Source organism: Papio anubis, chromosome 13 (genome assembly GCF_008728515.1).
Source record: "Papio anubis isolate 15944 chromosome 13, Panubis1.0, whole genome shotgun sequence".
Taxonomy (NCBI): Eukaryota; Metazoa; Chordata; class Mammalia; order Primates; family Cercopithecidae; genus Papio; species Papio anubis.
The window spans coordinates 5,465,027-5,487,091 of NC_044988.1; the positions used below are offsets into that span (position 1 = coordinate 5,465,027).

Below are 22,065 nucleotides of genomic sequence, written 5' to 3' on the forward strand. Positions count from 1 at the left end.
AATTTGTTTATTATTAACAAAGCCTTTTTTTCCCCCCAGGATTGTCGGAAGAAACATAAAGATGCAAAAAGGAAAATGAAACCAAAATAATAAATGTCAGTTGGTTTTGATACTGAATGTGAACAAGGCTTACCTAAGGAAACTGACTCAGAAAATAGTTTTAGCTGACAAAGAAGAAATTTCAGAGTGAAGGAATTTTAAAAATCTGGCTAATGGAATATCATTGTGGTTGCCATCTTTTTCTATGGAACTCCTCTGCATTTCTTCCTAGTTACTTCAAAAAATTAAATTCCACTTCTTAAAAAAGGAAGCACAAGATAGTCCTCGAAAATACTTTTTGTATATAATCTCTGCCCTCTATCCTGAGTAACTAACGGACATCTTCTCATGCAAGGTTTACATGAAGCTTTTTTAAATAAATGGGTCAAAGTACTTGTATTTTCCAGCCTAGGCTTTGTGTGAATTATAGGCTATTTGAAATGTTTATTTCTGATTATGTCAAATACACCTTCCATTTTGTCATTTTTGTTTAAGCTGATGAATTACAAGTCAGCGTTGAGTTTTATACTTGTGTTTTGGTGAATAGCTAACTGAAATATAGGACACTGCAGACCAATATCATGTAAGAGTTCTGTGAGGACCAGGAGAGGAAGCCAAATACAGAGTTATCTTGTCATTGGCCTCTAGGAATTGGGAACAACATCTAGATGCAGACCAATCCCAAAATTCTAATTAAACCAAAAGCTTATGAAAAATACCAAGTGTCTGAAAGATAGGTAGTCACAATTAGGAGTCAGGACCCTGAGCCCAAATAGGGAAACAGATTTAATATTACATTAAATAAACCAACCTGCCTAGATTTCAAGACATGCCTCCTATCAAAGTGGGCTCTGTGTGAAATAGTATTATATAGGCCCAGTACAGTGGCTCAAACCTCTAATCTTAGTACTTTGGGAGGCCGAGGTGGGCAGATCACCTGAGGTCAGGAGTTCAAGACCAGCCTGGACAACATGGCGAAACCTCGTCTCTACTAAAAATACAAAAATTAGCTGGGTGTGGTGGTCCACACCTGTAATGCCAGCTACTCAGGAGGCTGAGACAGGAGATCACTTGAACCCAGGAGGCAGAGGTTGCAGTGCCGAGATCACGCCACTACACACCAGCCTGGGTGACAGCGTGAGACTCCATTTAAAGAAAAAAAAAAATAGTATTACATAGACAGTTCCGAGGGCCTATCATTGAGCCATGATGTGTGTACATAAAATTAGTATTTATTGATTTACCTATGCTGAATATAAACTCTTAACTGTTGGGATTTCATCTGGTGTGTTAACCATTATGTCCCCAGGGCTTATGCTCAGTATGTGTTTTTAATAAGGGTCCAAGGAACTAAATAACTTGAAGAGTCATTCTGGATTCCTAGGTTTCCAAAACTTCAGACTTCAAGGAGAGTGGGGACAACTACACAGCAGGATAAGTAATTCACACGTTCTACCTTCTCTTGATGTAGATCACAGTTTATACCTTATTTTCTACTGCTGCATAGGAAATCATCTCAGTAACAATCATTTATTCACAAATACTGCAATTTGGTCAAAACTCATTACGGACTGCTGATCTGTGCTCTGTGTGCTTTCATTGGGGTGGTTCAGCCAGGGCTACAGGATCTGCTTCTAATATGGCCCACTCAGTCCCTGTTCATGGGCTTCCTTACAGCATGGCAACAAAGCTCTAGGAGCAAGTATTCTCAGAGGCAGGAAGCAGATGCTGCCAGTCTCTTAAGGCCTGGCTCAAAAACTGGCTCAGAGTCACTTCACTGATTCTATAGGTTTAAACTGACACACACACCCAACCAGACTGAAAGGGAGGGGACACAGATCCTCACTTCTCAGTGGGAGGAGTGTCAGAATGTGTGGCCATAATTTAAATCCGGCACATGCTTCACAAGCAGACAAGTAACATCAACTAGCCTTTCCCACCCCCAGTTCCTGCTCCCCAGATAAAATCACCTTCAGCAATTTAATTTCTCTAGTATTTATCTCCATGTTTCTACCTAACATGCTTATGCTCTGATTTCTTGATTTTTCACTACCAGACACTACATATTCTGAAGACGTGAAAAAATTATTCACCTCTTCAGTCCAAGTAATATATTTTGACTACAGTTAACTTTTTGGCTGGAATTTTTTCATTTGCTTAACTTTTTCTAGATTTAGTCTTCCCATACCTTCCAACTGTGGGACATGATGAGGTTTCTCTTCAAATAGCCTGATCAATCCTTTATTCTTTAATTCATAGTACCTCCCTCCTCCCTTTTTCCTTCCTTTCTGCCTTTGTTTCATGCCCAGACAGGCCACAGTGCCAGGTGTTATCAGTACCAGGTGTTATCAGTACCAGCTCACGTTGCTTTCCTTATCTGGAGAGACCAGCTCTCTAGCTCATTACACACCCCTTCCCCCTTTCCCCTGTCTCTTACATGCCCACCTTATCTAAAGAAAGTTAAAATGTTTAACCAAGCAGGGTTAGTTTAGATTGTGAGGCCCAACTCCAGCCAATGGAGAAAAGGTACAGGGGCAGGGTTTGCGTCAGGGAGAAAGGCTCTCGTGCCCCTTTGTTCTGGTGTGCTCTCACGGTGACTGGCCAAGAAGAAGCACCCCTCTGCACAGAAGTAAATTGCTTCGCTGAAAATCCTTTTTGAATGTTCAATTTCCTTAGGATTTTGAGCATTATTTCCAACACAATAGTACTATTAATATAAATGTTTCTCAATGAAATTTTTAAATAATTAGACTTGGCCTACCTCACATTTGTCCAAGAGCCCTCTGTCTGGCTCTAATCTGGGCTCTCTGGATAGGTGACAAAATTGAACCAAACAAGGTGGCAGGAATGTGAAAACTTCAAACACATTCCAAATACTTTCAGTTAATTAACAAGATTTGCAGCTACTAAATTATGTACGTTATGTGAGTATAGTCATGGAACATTGAGTTACCCGTGATGGAGGACATGAAACCACTTTAATCCTTCACACAGGGCCAAGATGGTAAGTAAAGTAGAATATATGCTAAACAGACTATCAAAATGTTCCTAAACTTAATAAGATACTGCATTCTACCTATTCTAGGCCAGATCAATTTTTCATATCCCTCTAATGGATACAATAAGCAGTAATTGAACTACTATATTGATTGGCAAGATCCAGAATTTCCTTTAGAGGCTCTGGGGCCAAAGGCCGAGGCCTACTGCCCTTTGCAAGGCTCCAGATTTTAACCAGCAGATCAGTAAGGTACCAAGCAGACTCATAGCAATGAAAATAAGTATGCAGGGCGGGTGCAGTGGCTCATGCCTGTAATCCCAACACTTAGGGAGGCTGAGGCAGGCAGATCGCTTGAGCCCACAAGTTTGAGAGCAGCCTAGGCAACACAGCAAGACCCCGTTGCTAAAGAAAATACAAAAATTAGCCGGGTGTGGTGGCGCTAGCCTGTAGTCCCAGCTACTTGGCCAGGGATGAGATGCGAGGATCATCTGACCCGGGGAGGTCGAGGCTGCAGTGAGCCATGACCGTGCCACTGCACTCCGCCTGGGCGACAGAATGAGACCGCTTCTTAAAAAAATTGTTTCTGCAATGTTTTCATTACCGGAAACATTTTAAGTAAAATACAATAAAACTTTTAAACCTGGTTGTCAGGCCCTTCCTTCCCTTTTGTTATTATCGTTTCACGTAGCCATTTATGATAGGAGAAGCGGCTTTGGGGTCAGCGGCCCCAAAAGTATAATTATTAAAGCCATCTCTCCGGAAATTGCTGTTTGTCGATATGAATTTCAGGTACGAAGTGTCCAGTCAGATTAATACAAATGCAAACAAGATGAAGCCCCGACCTCGGCGCCCCTTCCCAGTGGGCCTTCACCTACACAGACGTGCCCACAACCCGAGGGCGACCTCGGTCTACACTACCGGAACGGATACCACCCGCATGCACAGCGGCGCACTCAGCGCCGGTTCGTTTTCCAGGCGGAGCCGCAAAGCCAGCAAGCACCACCGTCGCACCACACGGACGAGTGGGCGTAATCATGTCCGCCGTGACCAATCGGCGCCTGGCTTGTTGGCAGGTGTCAGGCAGCGCGCACTGATTGGCCGGTGCGAAGCTGGCCGCCTTCCCTGGATCCCGCATTTTCAGCGCGTTGCATCACCTCCACGCGCCGAGTCGCAGCTTGGACGCCGGGAGAATTTTTTCCAGGCTTGCTGGCCTCCGGGGCTGTCCAGGCACGGGGGGCTCCTCAGGTACGCTTTTTCTTCCCTGCAGGATCCGGCCCTCAAAGGCGAGGGTCACGCATGCGTTACAGCCCCGAAACAGTAGCACAAGATTTAATTTTTAAAAGAACGTGTTTCTTCGGGGCTTGCCATTCGTTCGTTTCCAGCCTTAGGAATTTATGGTCGCCTTTTTCAATGAGTGGTGTTTGAAATGAGTAAAATCTTTTGAGAATGATATACATAGTATAAATTGGTATAACTGTGACTTTATGTATAGGCAGTACTTTTTTTATATGTCCTAATTTATTACCTTTAATGGCTGAGTACTTGATGTACCGTAATTTACTTCAGTCACCCTATTTAAATTGTTTTCAGTTATTTGCCTGCAGAAACAATTATTCGGTGAATGTCATTGTATACATATTTTGTACATTTGCGTGAATATACCTGTGGAGTCTATGTTAATAGGATATAACTAAATTGAAGAAACGTTTGAGACGGTCCCACCTTCAGGTTACATTTGACTTAATAGGTTATGAAGACCTGAGAATAAAAGGGGAAGCAGAAATTGATTTAGAGGAGAATGAAAAGGGGCAACAGAAATAGACTTATAGGTAGGATCCACATGACTTGATGATTACTTGGATGTGTGTATTTTCTGAGCAGTGTTGGGGTGACTCAAAAATGTTATGCCTAGGTAATGAGAAGAGTATTGGAAACGCTAATACGGTAGAGTTAAAAAGGGAAGCAATTGTGGAAAGAATTATCATGGTTTTAGTGTGTGTTTCTAAAATATATTGAGGCAAAATAATATGAATTAATGTGAATAATATGTAGTGAATATCGAAGAAGGTGGTCTCGAAATTGCTGAACGGGAAGTTGAGGTTAAGATGACCTGAAGGAGTTGTGGAGCGGGAAAGAGTGAAGGGCCTGGATTATAATAAGAGGGAAGCAAAGGGGATGGCGTCCCTCTGCACAACAAGGTTGTTTTGCAAGGTTAACCTGCCCTGTCCCCTGCCCTGTGGTTGCTGGATGCTGTTGTGCTTATACAGCTCTCCAGTGGATTCGATGGGCCATAGCAATCCTGTGATTTATGCATGGAGGCTGCTTCTCCTCAGCAGCCGCCATAGCCCGGTCACTGGTACATGGTTCTTCCTGAATAGACAATACTGTTATACTGAGTCTTTATGCTTGGCATAATAGTGCAGTGATTCTTAATCTTTGGGGAAAGTAGAGACTCCCTAAAAAACACAGTAAAAGCTGAGTGAGCTGGCCAGGCCTAGTGGCTCACACCTGTAATGCCAGCCCTTTGGGAGGCGGGCACAAGAGGATCCCAGCCCAGGAGTTGAAGACCAGCCGGGGCAACATGGCAAAACCCTGTCTCTACAAACCACCCCTCTCCAAAAAAGAAAGAAAAAAAAAAAAAGCTGAGTGTGGTGATGGTGATGCATAACTGTAGTCCTAGCTACTTGGGAAGCTAAGCTGGGAGGATCACCTGAACTCAGGGAGGTGAAGGCTGCAGTGAGCCGTGTTTGTGCCACTGCACTCCAGCCTGGGTGACAGAGTGAGATACTGTCTCAAAAAAAAAACCAAAAAAGTAATGGTCCTCTTCTCAGAAAGCTTAAATCTTATTTTCTCAAAAACAAAAAATCAGATAGATATTCCTGAATAATTGTCAGAACAGTGCAAGAGTGGTGTTGTTCAGACTGTGATGTGAATGCTCATCCCCTCAGATCTTGTTAAAATGCAGGTTCTGACTCCTAGGTGTGAGGTGAGGCTGGTAAGTCTGCATCTCTAATAAGCTCCCATAGATGTGGGCCATAGTAGGACCAGCCTTGAAGAGATTAGAATGTGTTGGTATCTCAAAGTCTGTTAGTCTTCAGATAACAATCCCATAAGTCTGAGTTGGCCTCTAATAAGGTACCCAGTGAACCTAAATAAATCAGTAAATGCACAAACACTTACTTTGGTCCTTGAAAGGCTAGAGGTTATAGTAAGAGTTGAAGATCTAAAATGCCTTACAACTTCCATTTAATACCTTTTAATGGTATACTGTGATCGGAAATAGCTATTTCAGTTAGTTAAACAGCCCAACTGTTCTTGTCCCGTTTTTTCTTAAACTTAGAGGCACTCACACATCTGAAAAATTAATGAGGGTAAAAGAAAATGAAAGATACTACTTTCACAGACTTTTTTGTGTGTGTGATAACTTGAATCAATAACTTGCTTAGACTATGATGTTTTGATGCTTTCAAAACTGTTTGAGGTATGTAGTAGTGTGTCTTTTCCTGTGGAGTTTATTACCCTGGACTGTTGCGGTTCTTGAGTACTTAAGATTTTTTATCTTCTCTGTTTGTTCTCTTATTAGCAATTCTATCCCACTCTAATCTGATATTGACTTGGAAAGCTTGTCACCCACCTTGTTAGAATTGTTAAGTAAATATAAATAGACTTTGAGAAGGAAAAGTCTCAAGGGTGGCTCACCAGATACTTAAATCGCAGATTGATCAAGTATCTCTGCATGAGGTTATTAGCAAAACATTTTAAAAGACACTTTAAGATTTTTCTCACGGGACTAAACCAGAAAGGTATAGGGCTCATCCTTCATAAAAATCATGAATAAGCAATAAAAAGGATAAAATAGAAAACTGGAATCTATATTCGAATGTGAGATTCTCATCTTTTTAGCTTTAAGATTTTTAAAGTTTTACCAGTTTTCCTCAAAGAGAATATGAAGTTACTTCAAAAGAACTGATTTCTGTCATGTGAGTGTAGGTAAGAAAATTCTTAGTTACTTTGAGATATTTTTCTTCAGATTTTCAATGAGTTTTTTTGCACCATCGGATAGAATTGCCGAGATTTTCTTGCTTACTTTTGGAAACATTGTCTACCATTACTGAATATTAAATAATACTGTGTACCCCTCCCTCACACCACATACAAAGATAACTCAAAATGATTTGTGGCCTAAATGTAAGCGAAAAATCTGTAACCTTGTTTAGGTAATGGTTTATTAGATGACACCAAAAGCTCAAGCAGCAAAACTAAAAATAGACGAATTGGGCATCATTAAAATTAAAAATCTTTGTGCTTCAGAAAATGCCATCAAGAAAATAAAAAGATGGCCCACAGAACAGGAGACAACTTTTTATAAATCATATATCTGATAAAGGATTTATATCCAGAATATATAAATAACCCTTAAAACCCAACCACAAAAAGAGCCCAGTTAGAAAATTGGCAGAGGATAAATAAGTATGTATCCAAAGTGGATACACAAATGGCCAATAAGCACATGGAAAGACACTCAGCATCATTAGTCCCTAAGGAAATGCAAATCAAAACCAGGAGATACTATTTAACGTCTCCTAGAATGACTGTAATCCAAAGATGGACAATAAGATGTGCTGGGTAGGATCTGAAGAAATTAGAATCCTCATTCACTGCTGAGGGAATGTAAAATAGTACAGTCACTTTGGAAAACATTTTGGCATTATCTCAAAAAGTTAAATACAGAATTATCATGTGACCCAGAAATTCTTCTTCTAGCTACAAACACAAGAGAAATGAAAACATGGATCCACACAAAATTTTATACATGAATGTTCATAGCAGCGTTATTCACAATTATCAAAAAGTGGAAACAATACAGGTATTCAGGAAATGATGAATGGATAAACAAACTGTGGCATATTCATGAAATGGAATACTATTCAGCTATCAAAAGTAATGAAGTACGAATACATATTACATCATGGATGAGCCTTGAAAACATGCTAGAGAAAGGAAACCAGATGCAATAGGCCACAGATAGATGATTCTTACAAATTTTCACATTTATATGAAATGTCCAGAATAGGTAAATCTACAGGAGCAGAAAGAAGATAAATCGTTGCCACTGGCTATGGAGAAGAAAGAGTGGGGAGTGACTACTAATGGTTTTGGGGTGTTTTGGTGGGGAGGGGAGGTTGAAAACGTTTTGAAATTAGATATTACTAGTTATACTACCTTGTAAATGTGCTAAAAAGCCACTGAATTGTACTTTTCGTGCATTACAGTATGTAAATTGTACATCAGTATACACCCATGTTAGTAATATGGTACTCTGTTATTCCTAGATTTCTCTTTTGACACTAATAAATTTGATTTCTTTTGCAGCAACAAAATGGTTCAACAAGTTCCAGAAAACATAAATTTTCCTGCGGAAGAAGAGAAAATCTTGGAGTTTTGGACTGAATTTAATTGTTTTCAGGAATGCTTAAAGCAATCAAAACATAAACCAAAGTATGTGAATTTTTTAGGTTAAGAGAAAGTCCTTAAGAATAGTCATTTTTTAGACTGAATTCCATTAAAGCAGATACTCTCTTTTTTTTTGTTTTGTTTTTGAGATTGAGTCTTGTTCTGTCACCCAGGCTGGAGTGCAGTGGCGCAATCTCTGCTCACTGCTACATCCACCTCCCGGATGCAAGTGATTCTCCTGCGTCAGCTGAGATTACAGGCGCCTGCCACCATGCTGGCTAATTTTTGTATTTTTAGTAGAGACGGGATTTCACCTTGTTGCCCAGGCTGGTCTCAGACTCCTGACGTCAAGTGATCCACCTGCTTCGGCCTATCAAAGTGCTGGAATTACAAGTGTAACCACCATGCGTGGCCTAAAGCAGATACTCTTCATTAATCTTTCTATTCCCAGAATCCCCCAGCTGTCTGTATAATGGGTACTCAGTAGTAGATATACATTGAATGAATGAGTTCTCAGTTATTAGGGTAAATTTGGTTTCTTTAAAAGGTCATCTGAGTAGAATTTGTGTCACCCTCTGTGTCACCCTCTTTCCACCTTTATCTTCATCACCACCCTCATATAGGCACTTATACCTAAGTACCCCATAGAAGGCTACTATAGTAGTCCTCATTCACCTGAAAGAGACTAGTCCTTTAATCACTGTTTTCATTGTATATCTCCTCTGGTCAAAAACTTTATGAGAGAGGGGTTTATTCCCCTATTTTACTGATGAGATAACTCAAGATCAGGATAAATAACTTGCCTTATGTCATGAAACTAATAAACGAAAAATGAATAATCACATGGAGGTCTCTGCAGCTTTACCGCAATTATAGCCTTTCTGAAGGCAGGACCACCAGTAAATATCAAATCAATTATGTCTGTCAATTTCCTGACCTTGCTGCTTTTCTCCTTCCTAAAGACTCCACTATGACCACAGCTATCTCTAGAAAAATGCTTTAAGTTTTGGTTGTTTTTAAATGACTTAATATATTTTTATTACCTCTTAGATTTACCTTCTATGATGGTCCTCCTTTTGCGACTGGACTGCCTCACTATGGACATATACTTGCGGGTACAATTAAAGATATAGTTACAAGATATGCTCACCAGAGTGGGTTTCATGTTGACAGAAGATTTGGATGGGATTGTCATGGCTTACCTGTGGTATGTTTGAGTATCCAGCTTTATAATTTTCTGATTTTTTGATAAGCATTAGATTTCATGTAATATGTTCAAGTATGATGAATGTTGACTGTCAGACCTTCTACTTCATTTCTATAGTATTTGTAGTTTGATTTGTTTTGTTTTCTAGAGTTGCATAGTTGCAGTTGTTTTCATTGGGCAGAGTGGTAACAATCTTATCACAAATTTTCAGGAGTATGAAATTGATAAGACACTGGGAATCAGAGGACCAGAGGATGTGGCCAAAATGGGGATTACAGAGTATAACAATCAGTGCCGAGCAATTGTGATGAGATATTCTGCTGAATGGAGGGTATGTTGGGTTATTTTCAGTAGAATGAACAGAAAATGTAGTTATTAAATGGGCATTGAAATGGTTTGTGGTCCCTTGTGGTTTTTTTATTAATTTACTTTTTGTAGAAAAAGTATTAGCTTCCACCTTCAACCCTGTTACTTAAACTGTTAGCTTAGACTGAATCATCTCTTTTCTGACTTCTGTGTGCCTAAATTGGTCTAACTTTCTTGAATGATCACCAACAGGGAAAAATCTGATAAGTATAACGTATATATATAGGCCTTTTCTTTTTTTCTCAAATACTTTTTTCAATTTTTTAACTTTTCATTTTGAAATAATTTGACTTATTAAACAATTGAAAAAGTAGTATGATGAGTTCCCCTATATCCTTCATCCATCTTTCCCAGCTGCTAACATCTTCAGTAACCATAGTATTAATAGAATTTTCAAAAGCAGTTGCCCCATTAATTTTTATTTCTGACCAATCACATATTGCCTTCAGTTGTCGTGTCTTTTTAGTCTTACTTGAGTATGGAACATTTATTTAGTCTTTTGTCTTTCATGGCCTTCTCACTTTTGAAGATTGCAGAGCAACTATTTTCTAGAATGTCCCTCAGTGTCTGAGGTTTCCCGATTTAGGTTATGCATTTTTGGTGACAATGCCACAGAAGTGATGCTATGACCTTCTCAGTGCATCGTATCAGGTGGCATGTGTTGTTGTTATGTCTCATTGATGGTGATAACTTTGTTCACTTGGTTAAGGTGCTATCAAATTTCTGCTTTGTAAAGTTGTAGTTTTTCCTTTGTAATTAAGAAGTATATTGTGGGGAGGTCTTTCCAAATATTCTTTGTCTTGTCATACATTCACTTATTAATTTTAACATCCATGGATGGTTTTTGCCGGTAATAATTATACCTGTGATATTTGCCAAGTGTTGGTTTTGGTAGACTTTTATAAATGAATATTTATACTTGTAAATAACATTTTGTGCATGTAGAATGAATGCCAAGAAAACTGGTTCTTAACCTTACATGGTATGTTGTTGGCAATATAGATTTACTTGTACCATTGATTATTCTATTTTCCCAAAATTTTTATATGTGGTGACAATAGAAGTAAACAAACATTGATGTAGAATTATAAATATCATTGTCTAATACTGTTCTAATATTAATGTTTAAAGTCTACTGTTAGCAGACTTGGCCGATGGATTGACTTTGACAATGACTACAAAACTCTGTATCCACAATTCATGGAATCTGTCTGGTAGGTTTATTTAAAATTGTAAATATGATAAATATTCTATAAATATTCTGTTGTATTGATTATTGGAAAAGTGCACTAGCATGAATCAGTTTATTTTTGAGTCCATCATTATTTCTCTGAAAATCTTTGGGAACAGGTTTGTTTTTGAATGTAGGACTTTTCTTGTTATTTTTTTGAGACTGAGTCTCGCTCAGTTACCCAGGCTGGAGAGCAGTGGCGCAGTCTTGGCTCACTGTGACCTCTGCCTCTCAGGTTCAAGCGATTCTGCTGCTTCAGCCTCCTGAGTAGCTGGGATTACAGGCACCCACCACCATGCTTGGCTAATTTTTGTATTTTTAGTAGAGATGGGGTTTCACGTTGTTGGCCAGGCTGGTCTCGAACTTCTGACCTAGGTGATCCACCTCGGCCTCTCGAAGTGCTGGGATTACAGACGTGAGCCCCTGCGCCCAGCCTGCCAATTGCTTCTCTTAGTTAACATTATGTCTTAAACATCATTTGATATCAGTAGATATTAGCATTTTAATGTCTACCTGATGTCTTACTATATTGATCTGTTATAATTTACCAGCCGGTCTCCCAATGGAAGACATTGTTTTTTCACTTATTTGGCAGACAGAAACTCCAAACAGAAAATGGTGTAAGTGATTGCTTTTTCAGAAAGAGAATTTTGGTTATGTAATTGTGAAACTCCATCTCTTACCAGGTGGGTCTTCAAACAACTCTATGATAAAGGCCTTGTTTATAGAGGTGTGAAAGTCATGCCCTTCTCTACGGCATGTAACACTCCACTGTCCAACTTCGAGTCACACCAGAATTACAAGGTACGTGAAATGTAGAGACATTATTTAGCACTGAGTTCTGTAGGTGGAACACCTAACATTGAATAGTTATGATCACAGTAGGTATTCCCAAGTACACCCAATGTGGAATGTTGCCCACGACATCAGTCACTTTGGCCAGTTCTTACTGAGTGCTGAAAACATTGCAGGTTAGTATACTAAGGCTCTGTTAAGATGAGGGATTTTTTTTCCACATTGGATTTATGATGTGTCTTAATGTGATAGGTTTTGCTTGTTTTGACCGTATTTTTGTTCCTCTCTGTTGGGTTAGCAAGTCCAGCTTTGACATACTTCCCTGTAGTCATCATTTCTTAAAGGTTGGGTAATTTTATGCCTTATCTGGGACCTCATGATACCATTTATTTGTTAACGGTATTTGGAAAAAAATTAATTTGAGATGCCAAATGGTATTTATCTTTCTTCTGATGAAATAAAATCAGTTGTTGTTGTTGGTATGATTGATGTGTTTGATGTTTACAGGGTATACTGTTATACCATATCTATACCATATCTAGACAGATATTAAATACTAGTGAGTCTTCTGAAATGTGAACTTTCTCTTCTCATGTGTGTATACTGAGTTGTTTTCCATTTTGAGAGTTTATCTGACCCACTGTTTTTAAAGGATGTTGACTTGTTTGGAATTCTTGTTTCATGGCCTAGGTTTGAAAATTACATTAGTAAAATTTGCCTTTCAAAGCACTTTTTATTTATAGAATGCTTTCACATATCCTGTTTGATCTTTGTAAATCCTTGTAAGGCAGGTATGATGATTTCTGTTATCTCCTTACTACCTCTCTGATTGTGCTCATGTTTGTATTTTTTTAGTAAAATATTTTAAGCACTTAACAGGGTAGAGAATAATGCAGTAAACACAAGGTTTCCAAGGCTTACCTTTGTCAAATCTTAATATATTGCTATATTTGGTTGCTTTTTTTTATTTAGTTTTTTTTTTGAGACGGAGTCTTGCTCTGTCACCCAGGCTACAGTGCAGTGGCGTGATCTTGGCTCACTGCAACCTCTGCCTACTGGATTCAAGCAGTTCTCTGCCTCAGCCTCCGGAGTAGCTGGGAGTACAGGTGCCCACCACCACGCATTTTTAGTAGAGACAGGGTTTCACCATCTTGGCCAGGCTGGTCTTGAACTCTGACCTTGTGATCCACCCACCTTGGCCTCAAAGTGTTGGGATTACAGGCGTGAGAGACTGCGCCCAGTCTTTTTGGTTGCTTTTTAAAAACACTTGAATGTGGGCAGTTTCAGGGACATGTAAAAGTAGACAGAATGGTATAATTAATTTCTGTAGGCCCATTAAGGCCCCCAGCAACCAATGACTGGCTAATTTTGCCTCATTCATACACATATTCTTTCCCACTTTCCTCCCAATTTTGAAACAAATTCCAGATATCATATTATTTCATCAAGAAATAATCCAATATAGATCTTTCATAAATAATCTTTATTTTCTTTAAATATTACCATATTAGCATTCATTGTCACACCTTAAAAAGTCATTAGCAATTACCTTTTTGTTGTTGTTGTTGTTGTTTTTGAGATAGAGTCTCACTTTGTCACCCAGCTAGAGTGCAGTGGCGTGATCTCGGCCAACCGGAGCCTTGACCTCCCGGGCTCGAGTGATTTCCCATTTCAGCCCCCTGAGTAGCTGGGACTACAGGAACATACACCATACCTAGCTAATTTATGTGTTTCTGTAGAGACGGTTTCACCATGTTGCATGGGCTGGTCTTGAATTCTTGGGCTCAAGCAGTCCACCTGCCTTGGCCTCCCAAAGTGCTGGGATTGTAAGTGTCAGCCACTGCACCCAGCTACCTTTAATATTTTTAATTTAATATTATTGAATTATTTAATTCCTGAACATCATCAGTTCATATTTCTAATGGTTTAATCATTTCCCAAGGGGTTATATTTTATTTTTTGTTTTTTTTTCAATCAGGATCTACCAAGACTTAAACACATGGTGACTGTTGTCTTTTTAGGTTTTGTACACTTTTCCGTTGGTTATATAACAAGTAGTGGAATTATTGAGTCAGAGTATTGTTTGTTTTGATTTTTATTTTTTTTGAGATGGAGTCTTACTCTGATGCCCAGGCTGAAGTATGGTGGTGTGATCTCGGCTCACTGTAACCTCCTCCTAGATTCGAGCAATTCTCCTGCCTCAACCTCCCGAGTAGCTGGGATTATAGGTGCCTGCCACCATGCCCAGCTAAGTTTTGTAATTTTAGTAGAGACACGGTTTCTCCATCTTGGCCAGGCTGATCTTGAACTCCTTACCTCAGTTGATCCACCTGCCTCGGCCTCCCAGAGTGCTGGTATTATAGGCGTGAGTCACTGCACCCAGCTGAGTCACAGAGCATACTTATGTTTAGTTCTAATACTGGGGTTGGGAAACTTTCTTCTGCAAATTAAATATTTTAGGCTTTTCAGGCAAAATGTTCTCAATTTTGTCACCATTCTTTGCTTACCCACTGCATGAAAACAAGTGATGAGCCAGATTTGGCCCGAGGGACATAGTTTGCTGACCTCTATTCTTTTTTTTCTTTTTTTTTTTTTGAGACGGAGTTTCGCTCTGTCGCCCAGGCTGGAGTGCAGTGGCGCGGTGTCAGCTCACTGTAAGCTCTGCCTCTCGGGTTCATGCCATTCTCCTGCCTCAGCCTTCCAAGTAGCTGGGACTACAGGTGCCCACCGTCACGCCTGGCTAATTTTTTGTATTTTTAGTAGAAACGGGGTTTCACTGTGTTAGCCAGGATGGTCTCGATCTCCTGACCTCATGATCCACCCACCTCAGCCTCCCAAAGTGCTGGGATTACAGGTGGGAGCTACCGCGCCCGGCCATTGCTGACCTCTGTTCTAAGTGGTCTGTGTATTGGTTGTTAACCAATGGTTTTTAAAATTTTTTTGACTTGGCCAAGTACAGTGGCTCACACCTGAAATCCCCGCACTTTTGGAGGCCGAGTTGGGTGGATTGCTCGAGTCCAGGAGTTCAAGAACAGCCTGGGCAACATGGCAAAACCCCATCTTTACTAAAATTACAAAAATTAGCTGTGAGTGGTGGCCTGAACCTTTAGTTCCAACTACTCCAGAGGCTGAAGTAAGAATGATGTGAGCCCAGGAAGTTGAGGCTACAGTGAGCCAAAAGTGTGCTGCTTCCCGCCAGCCTGGGTGACAGAGTTAGACTCTGTCTCAAAAAATATATATATGTGTATGTATATGTATATATACGTGTGTGTGTGTATATATGTGTTTTGGCTTAAAACTTTTATTTATTTTTAGAGATGGGATTTCAGTCTGTCACCCAGGCTGGAATGCAGTCGTGCAAACACAGCTCACTGCAGCCTTGACCTCCTGGGTTCAAATGATCCTCCGGCCTCACCCTCCTGAGTAGCTGGGACCACAGACGTGCATCACCACGCTCAGATAATTTTTTTTTTATTTTTGTAGAGACAGGGTCGTACTACATTGCCCCAGCTGGTCTCAAACTCCAGAGCTCGTGCAATCCTCCTGTCTCGGCCTCCCAAAGTGCCAGGATTATAGGCATGAGCCACCGTGCCCTGCCTAAAACATTTTAATTTTTTACAAAAATTAGCTCGGCATGGTGGTGCGCACCTGTGGTCCCAGCTATTCAGGAAGCTGAGGCAGGAGAATGCTTGAACCCAGGAGGCGGGGGTTGCAGTGAGCTGAGATCACGTCACTGCACTCCAACCTGGGTGACAGAGTGACACTCTGTCTCAAAAAAAAAGAAAAGAAAAAAAATTAATTTTGACGTAGTTTCAAACTCACGGAAAAGTAGAGAGTTCTTTATATCCTTGAGCTAGATTCCCTAAATGTTAACCTTTTATCACATTTGCTTTATTCTTCTCTGTTTTTATGGGAGTGGGGCACAGTACCCTTTGAGAGTAAGTTGCGGGAATTATGGTCCGTTCCCTCTAAAAACTACATATTTCCTAAAACCAATAACATTGTTTGAAATAACTGGAGTTAGAAAATTAACACTGATACTATATTACCTCATGTGTAGGTCTTATTGGGTTCTGCTTATCCCAGCAGTGTCCTTTGTAGTTAAAAAGAAAGAAAGAAAGAAAAAAAAAGACCTGCGTCCTGTGCTTCATGCAGTGGTTTATCTCCAGCCTTCTTTAATCTTAAACAACTCTTTAGTCTCTTTATGCTTCATAATACTGACATATTTGAGGAGGTACAGGCCAATAGTAGTGTCCCTTATTTCAGGTTTGTCTGATGTTTTACGTGTGACTAACAGCTCTCGTGTCACTTTGTTTAAATTGCAGTTTGTTTTTGTTGGGGATTGATTTTTTTTTTCCTACCTTAGAGCTATTTATTTTTAAATCCTTGATATTTTTGTATTGAAACATTGCCACAAAGTTGGAGACAATCTTGTTCTTATTTAATGAGCTGAATTTATATGGGTTTATTACAATTTCATGTATGTGTTGCTTTAGTAGGATCTTTTTGGTATTTTGGGCATAAAGATAACCATATTCCAGAACAGTTATCTTTTTGATCTAACTCTTCATGAACTTATAAAATAATCATAATACTGAAACCTCCATCATATGTTCCTCCTTAGACATTACTTTAAAAAGTTACCAGAGGCCAGGCCCGGTGACTCAGGCCTGTAATCCCAGCACTTTGGGAGGCTGAGTTGGGAGAATCACCTGAGGTCAGGAGTTTGAGATCAGCCTGACCAATATGGGGTAACCCCAGCTCTACTAAAAATAGAAAAATTAACCACATGTGGTGACACGCACCTGTAATCCCAGCTACTCGAGAGGCTGAGGCACAAGAATCATGTGTTTATTTTATTCCTCTTTAGGATCAGTTCCTTTTTCTTAGGTGTCTGTTATTGTGGATTTGTAAAACAATACTTTACCTCAATTTATTTTAGGATGTTCAAGATCCTTCAGTATTTGTAACTTTCCCTTTGGAAGAAGATGAAACTGTATCTTTAGTTGCTTGGACAACCACTCCCTGGACTCTACCTAGTAACCTTGCTGTCTGTGTTAATCCAGAAATGCAGTATGTGAAGATTAAAGGTAAGTGGGAGACTGGTTACTTATGATTAGTATGGATAAGATAATTTTATATTTTGGAAAATGTGAAAGCTTTCTTTTTGCATGAAGAATAGAATTATTTGAAAAGAAGCTGACTTAGTTAGAAAAATAACCTTAAACGTTTGTTTTCACTTCTAATTGAGAACTAACACAACAATCAAAATAATACAGAAATGTAAAAAGTAGAACATAAAATTTTCTTATAATTTCCCGTTTATAGTATGTTTTTCCACACCATGCCCCTGTGACAGATGAAGAATCTAAGATTCAGCGATGTGGCATCACGTCGTTACTAGTAATTGGTACCAGAACTTGAGAACTTTTTGCCTTTCAAATGTCCCCTGGTAGAGAGTTACCAGTCTCAACAAGGGCCTTTCCAAGATTTAAAAAGAAGTTTGGTACTTTGTGAACAAATATACCTTCAGGTTTGGATAGTTTTGTGGCGGTAAAAGAAAAAGAAAACCTCATTGTCAGGAAAAAGGGTATGGCGCAGCTGCTGTGGAAAACAGTAACATTTCTTCAGAAAGCTGAATGGAATTAACACTGTGGCCCAGCAATTTCACTTCTAGGTGTTTTCCCCAAAGAATTGAAAGGAGTCTTGAACAGTTACTTGGACACCCATGTTCAAAGTAGCATTATTCTCGATAGTCAAAAGATAGAAGCATCCCAAGTGTCTCTCATTGGATAAATGAATAAACCAAATAGGGTATTTACATATGATGGAATATTATTCAGCCTAAAAAAGGAAGGGAATTCTGATACAGGCTAATCCTTGAATGAACCTGGAGGATATTATGCTAATTAAAATGAGCCAGTCACCAAAAGACAGATACTACATGATGAGGTATCGAGAAGTGAAATTCAGAGAGCAAAGACTAGTAGAGTGGTGGTTGACAGAGGCTGGTAGGGAAGGGGGAGTTACTGTTATTAATGAGTACAGAGTTTCAGTATAGGAAAATGAAAAGGTTTGGGGTATTGATAATAGTAATGATTACACAACATGATAGATGTATTTAATGCTCTGTAAGAATGGTTACCATGATTTTTTTAAATAGTTGTATTAAAACAGTCAACTTAATTGAACAATAGCTTGTGCTGACAAGGGAAAAATACTGAGAAAGGAATGGGAAAAAGATTAGGTATCAGAAAAAAGGTACAGAGGGAGTTTTTTATTTGTTCTTTCCTGGGAGCAAATAGGACTAAGAGTTGACCTGCTGGAAAGAGCTATTGGCCACAAAGAGACCTGGCTCAGGTGTCTGCAGCTGCTTCTCTGGAGCAAGGACAGTCCCATCTGCACAATTTCTCTGTGTCACTAGTGGGTCACTGGCCGTTCTACAGTGAGCTTGACAATCTCAGCAGCCATTTGACTGAGATCTCAAAGCACATCACCCATCTACCTGTGTATAACTCTTGTGCTTGACAGACTTTGTATCTGAGTTTTATCAGAAAATGTGGGCTCCACTTACAGTGAAGTTCCTGTGAGGTCAGAGCTAGGGCGTGGCAGCCTTATTCGTAGTAGTTTTTCAATAAATTGCAAAGGCTTTTGCAATGACCCATAGAGACTTATAGTGAACTAAATATATGACATAGGCTGTAATAAATATCACATATGTAATATCATAACTTACGAGTGAGGGTTTAAATTGGCCTAGATTTTCAGTATCAAAGTTTTAATTGTTCATACATTTGCACCAGCTTTTCTTTTCCTAGGATGCCCCAGATATCCTCCAGAAACACTTACAATAAAGGTACACAGATACATCAAGGACATTCATTATCCCAGTATTGATAGTAGTGAAAATTTGAAAACAGTTTAAGTGTCTGTCAACTTGTTAGAAATAACTCATACCTCTATAAAATGGAATCCTATAGAGCTCTTCAAAAGAATGAGAAAAGTCTGTATGTGCTAATACATGGAAGGATGTTGACAGTTTATTAAGTGAAAAGCTGCAAAACCAGATAGAATATTACCTCAATTAAAAAAGTAAAAAGAACTTACATATTTACATATATGGTTTTTTGGGTTTTTTTTTGAGACGGAGTCTTGCTCTGTCGCCCAGGCTGGAGTGCAGTGGCCGCATCTCAGCTCACTGCAAGCTCCGCCTCCCGGATTCACGCCATTCTCCTGCCTCAGCCTCCCAAGTAGCTGGGACTACAGGCGCCCGCCACCTCGCCTGGCTAGTTTTTTGTATTTTTTAGTAGAGATGGGGTTTCATTGTGTTAGCCAGGATGGTCTCGATCTCCTGACCTCGTGATCCACCTGTCTCAGCCTCCCAAAGTGCTGGGATTACAGGCTTGAGCCACCACGCCCGGCCTACATATATGTTTGTTAGTATATACATAGAAAAATATCTGGATCAATAGATACCCAAATGAGAATGTCTGAGAGGGGATGATAATATGTGGCACTTACTTTGTGAGCTACTTTGTCAATGTTATTTTTAAACATTGACATGTTACCCTATGAAGGAAAAAATAACGATTTACTTAAAATGGATATCTGAGCAATAAATAATAACTGCCGACTGCCTACGTGCATTTGATGTTTTTGTCATTTTCATGTTTGGGAAGCAGTATACCGTAGTGTTCTTTGCAGTATTTCTCTGTGAGTACTGGGCATACCAGAGGCACATGGTACAGGAGCTTCTTAGGAAAACAGTATGCTTGATGTATACTTTAGAATCAGCCAAATTTCTCAGATGATGCACATATACCACAAACACAGGACGAAAATCCCCACATTTCTTGTGGCTGAAATCAGTGTGTAGAAAACTTAATTTTGTATTCCCTAAGGAATGTTTAACTGCATTGGTCAATGTTTGTCAGGCTGTGGGAACACTTCTCTCCTACTTCTGCTAGTTCCTTCCTTGTCAGAGAATCACCTCTAACGTAACTCACCCTGCATCTATCCAGGCTGTCGCCCTTCTCTGTGGGAGGTGGAGTAACTTATTTGATTGATGGATTCAGAACATGCATAGGGATGAGGACTGTAGTTTATTGGGGCTCTTAAACTCCAAAGGTCCAGACAAAATAGAATGCTAAAGATTGGTTTAATAAATGTTTTAGTATTTAGTTGTAAGACATGTCTTCTCCAAGTCCACAAAGCATGAAATAGGCTTCAGGTACAGTCACAGGTTTTTGTTTCTACATAATAACTTCCTACTAAAAGAATCAGGCAGCTCAAAATGGCTATTGAATTTGGATATTTAGAACTAGGACTAGCAACTGTTAAAGAATGGTTCTATTCTATTTTGAAGCAGAATTTATATTAAAAGACCTGTTGAGGTTTATTTTAGGTCTATGAATTTATTGATAAATAGAAGTGTTTTTCAGCACATGAACAATACTTAAAATAAACAAGCTTAAACTCTTAAAAAAAAAAAAGATTCAGCCAAATTCAGAATATAACCCAAGTCCACATTTTTCCTTTTTCTCATAGATGTTGCCAGAGGAAAATTATTCATTTTAATGGAAGCCAGATTGTCAGCCCTTTATAAATTGGAGAGTGACTATGAGATCCTTGAAAGGTGAATATTCAAATAGTTGTTCTGTGTGTGTGTGTGTGTGTGTGCATGTGTCTGTGCGTGTGTCTTTAGTTTTAAAAAGAGAGAAGCTTTATTATCCAAAAGCTTGCATTATTCACATTTAGTTTGAAGTACTAATACTAATACTTTGTAGTCACACATTACAGCATTAATGGCTAGGGCTAAGAAGCCAGTAAACCAGAGGGGAGTGGTAGCTTGATGTGGCTGTAGCCTCATATTTTATTTTAATCTAATTGTGAGTTTACCCTTCTCCTTTTCTAGATTTCCTGGTTCCTATCTTAAAGGGAAGAAGTACAGGCCCCTGTTTGACTATTTCATGAAGGTAAGCTTAGGGACTGCTACTGTGGGGGCTCTCTACAATCTGATTATTTGATAGCTGGAGTGTTGTGATAAGTGGAATTGACATTGCTTCTATGAGTGTACTTGAATCCAGAAAGTCTGCTTTAGTGCCAACAAAATTAAATTGTGTTGCTTTTTTGTTTTAGAGGAATTTTTTTTTTTTTTTTTTTTTTTAAACAGGGTCTCCTCTGTCCCTCTGTCCCTCTGTCCCCCAGGCTGGAGTGCAGTGGCACGATTATGGCTTACTGCAACCTTGACCTCTTGGGCTCAAGTGATTCCCCTGCCCATCTCAAGTAGCTGGGACTACTGGCACACGCCACCACACCTGGCTAAGTTTTTAATTTTTTGTAGAGACAGAATCTCGCTATGTTACCCAGGCTGGTCTTGAACTCCTGGGATTACAAGCGTGAGCTACTGTGCCTGACTGGGATTTTTTGTTGTTGTTTTTGAGACAGTCTTGCTCTGTCGTCCAGGCTGGAGTGCAACAGCGTGATCTTGTCTCACTGCAACCTCTATCCCCCAGGTTCAAGGGATTCTCCTGCCTCAGCCTCCCAAGCACCTGGGATTACAGGTGTGCTGTAATTTTTGTACTTTTTAGTAGAGATGGGGTTTCACCATCTTGGCCAGGCTGGTCTTGAACTCCTGACCTCGTGATCCACCCGCATTGGCCTCTCAAAGTGCTGGGTTTACAGGCGTGAGCCACCACACCCGGCCAAGCTGGGATTTTTTATTTGAACATTTTTCTCAAGTTGTATGAGGAATCACTTTACATTTGATTGGATTTTTAGGTGTATATTTTTATTGCATGTAGTCTACATACCACCCAGGGTATTTATTGAGGTGTGTGTTTGTTTGTTTGTTTTGACAAAGTTAAGATAGTAAATCACAGTAACACTGTGTGTAAAGGTAAACACAATTTTATTTCAAGGAGGTTAATGAGGCAGGTGTTTTAAATCTAGGCACCACGACAGAGCTCATACATT

General features: G+C 39.5%; 2 protein-coding genes and 1 non-coding gene across 15 annotated transcripts in view; all 3 read left to right on the top strand.

Annotated features, from left to right (window-relative positions):
- NOL8 (nucleolar protein 8) overlaps positions 1-565 on the top strand; it is a 28,015-nt gene extending 27,450 nt beyond the window's left edge. For 12 of the 13 annotated variants that reach the window (XM_021927685.2, XM_021927684.2, XM_021927691.2 and 9 more), the window contains one exon: positions 40-565. In XM_021927685.2, coding sequence (XP_021783377.2) covers positions 40-90 — 51 coding nt within the window. In that variant the 3' untranslated portion in view covers positions 91-565. The remainder of the gene's footprint in view (positions 1-39) is intronic. The other variant, XM_021927694.2, reaches the window with a different exon arrangement.
- Positions 566-4,141: 3,576 nt separating this feature from the next.
- Positions 4,142-22,065, top strand: part of IARS1 (isoleucyl-tRNA synthetase 1) — a 75,323-nt gene continuing 57,399 nt past the window's right edge. Inside the window, exons 1-9 of the mRNA XM_003911972.3 lie at positions 4,142-4,282; positions 8,411-8,536; positions 9,542-9,698; positions 9,910-10,029; positions 11,196-11,278; positions 11,982-12,099; positions 17,033-17,180; positions 20,638-20,725; positions 21,005-21,065. Coding sequence (XP_003912021.1) covers positions 8,418-8,536; positions 9,542-9,698; positions 9,910-10,029; positions 11,196-11,278; positions 11,982-12,099; positions 17,033-17,180; positions 20,638-20,725; positions 21,005-21,065 — 894 coding nt within the window. The 5' untranslated portion in view covers positions 4,142-4,282; positions 8,411-8,417. The remainder of the gene's footprint in view (positions 4,283-8,410; positions 8,537-9,541; positions 9,699-9,909; positions 10,030-11,195; positions 11,279-11,981; positions 12,100-17,032; positions 17,181-20,637; positions 20,726-21,004; positions 21,066-22,065) is intronic.
- LOC116270185 lies at positions 5,269-5,401 on the top strand. Its single transcript, XR_004178110.1, has one exon. It is a non-coding gene; the product is annotated as a small nucleolar RNA SNORA84 (small nucleolar RNA).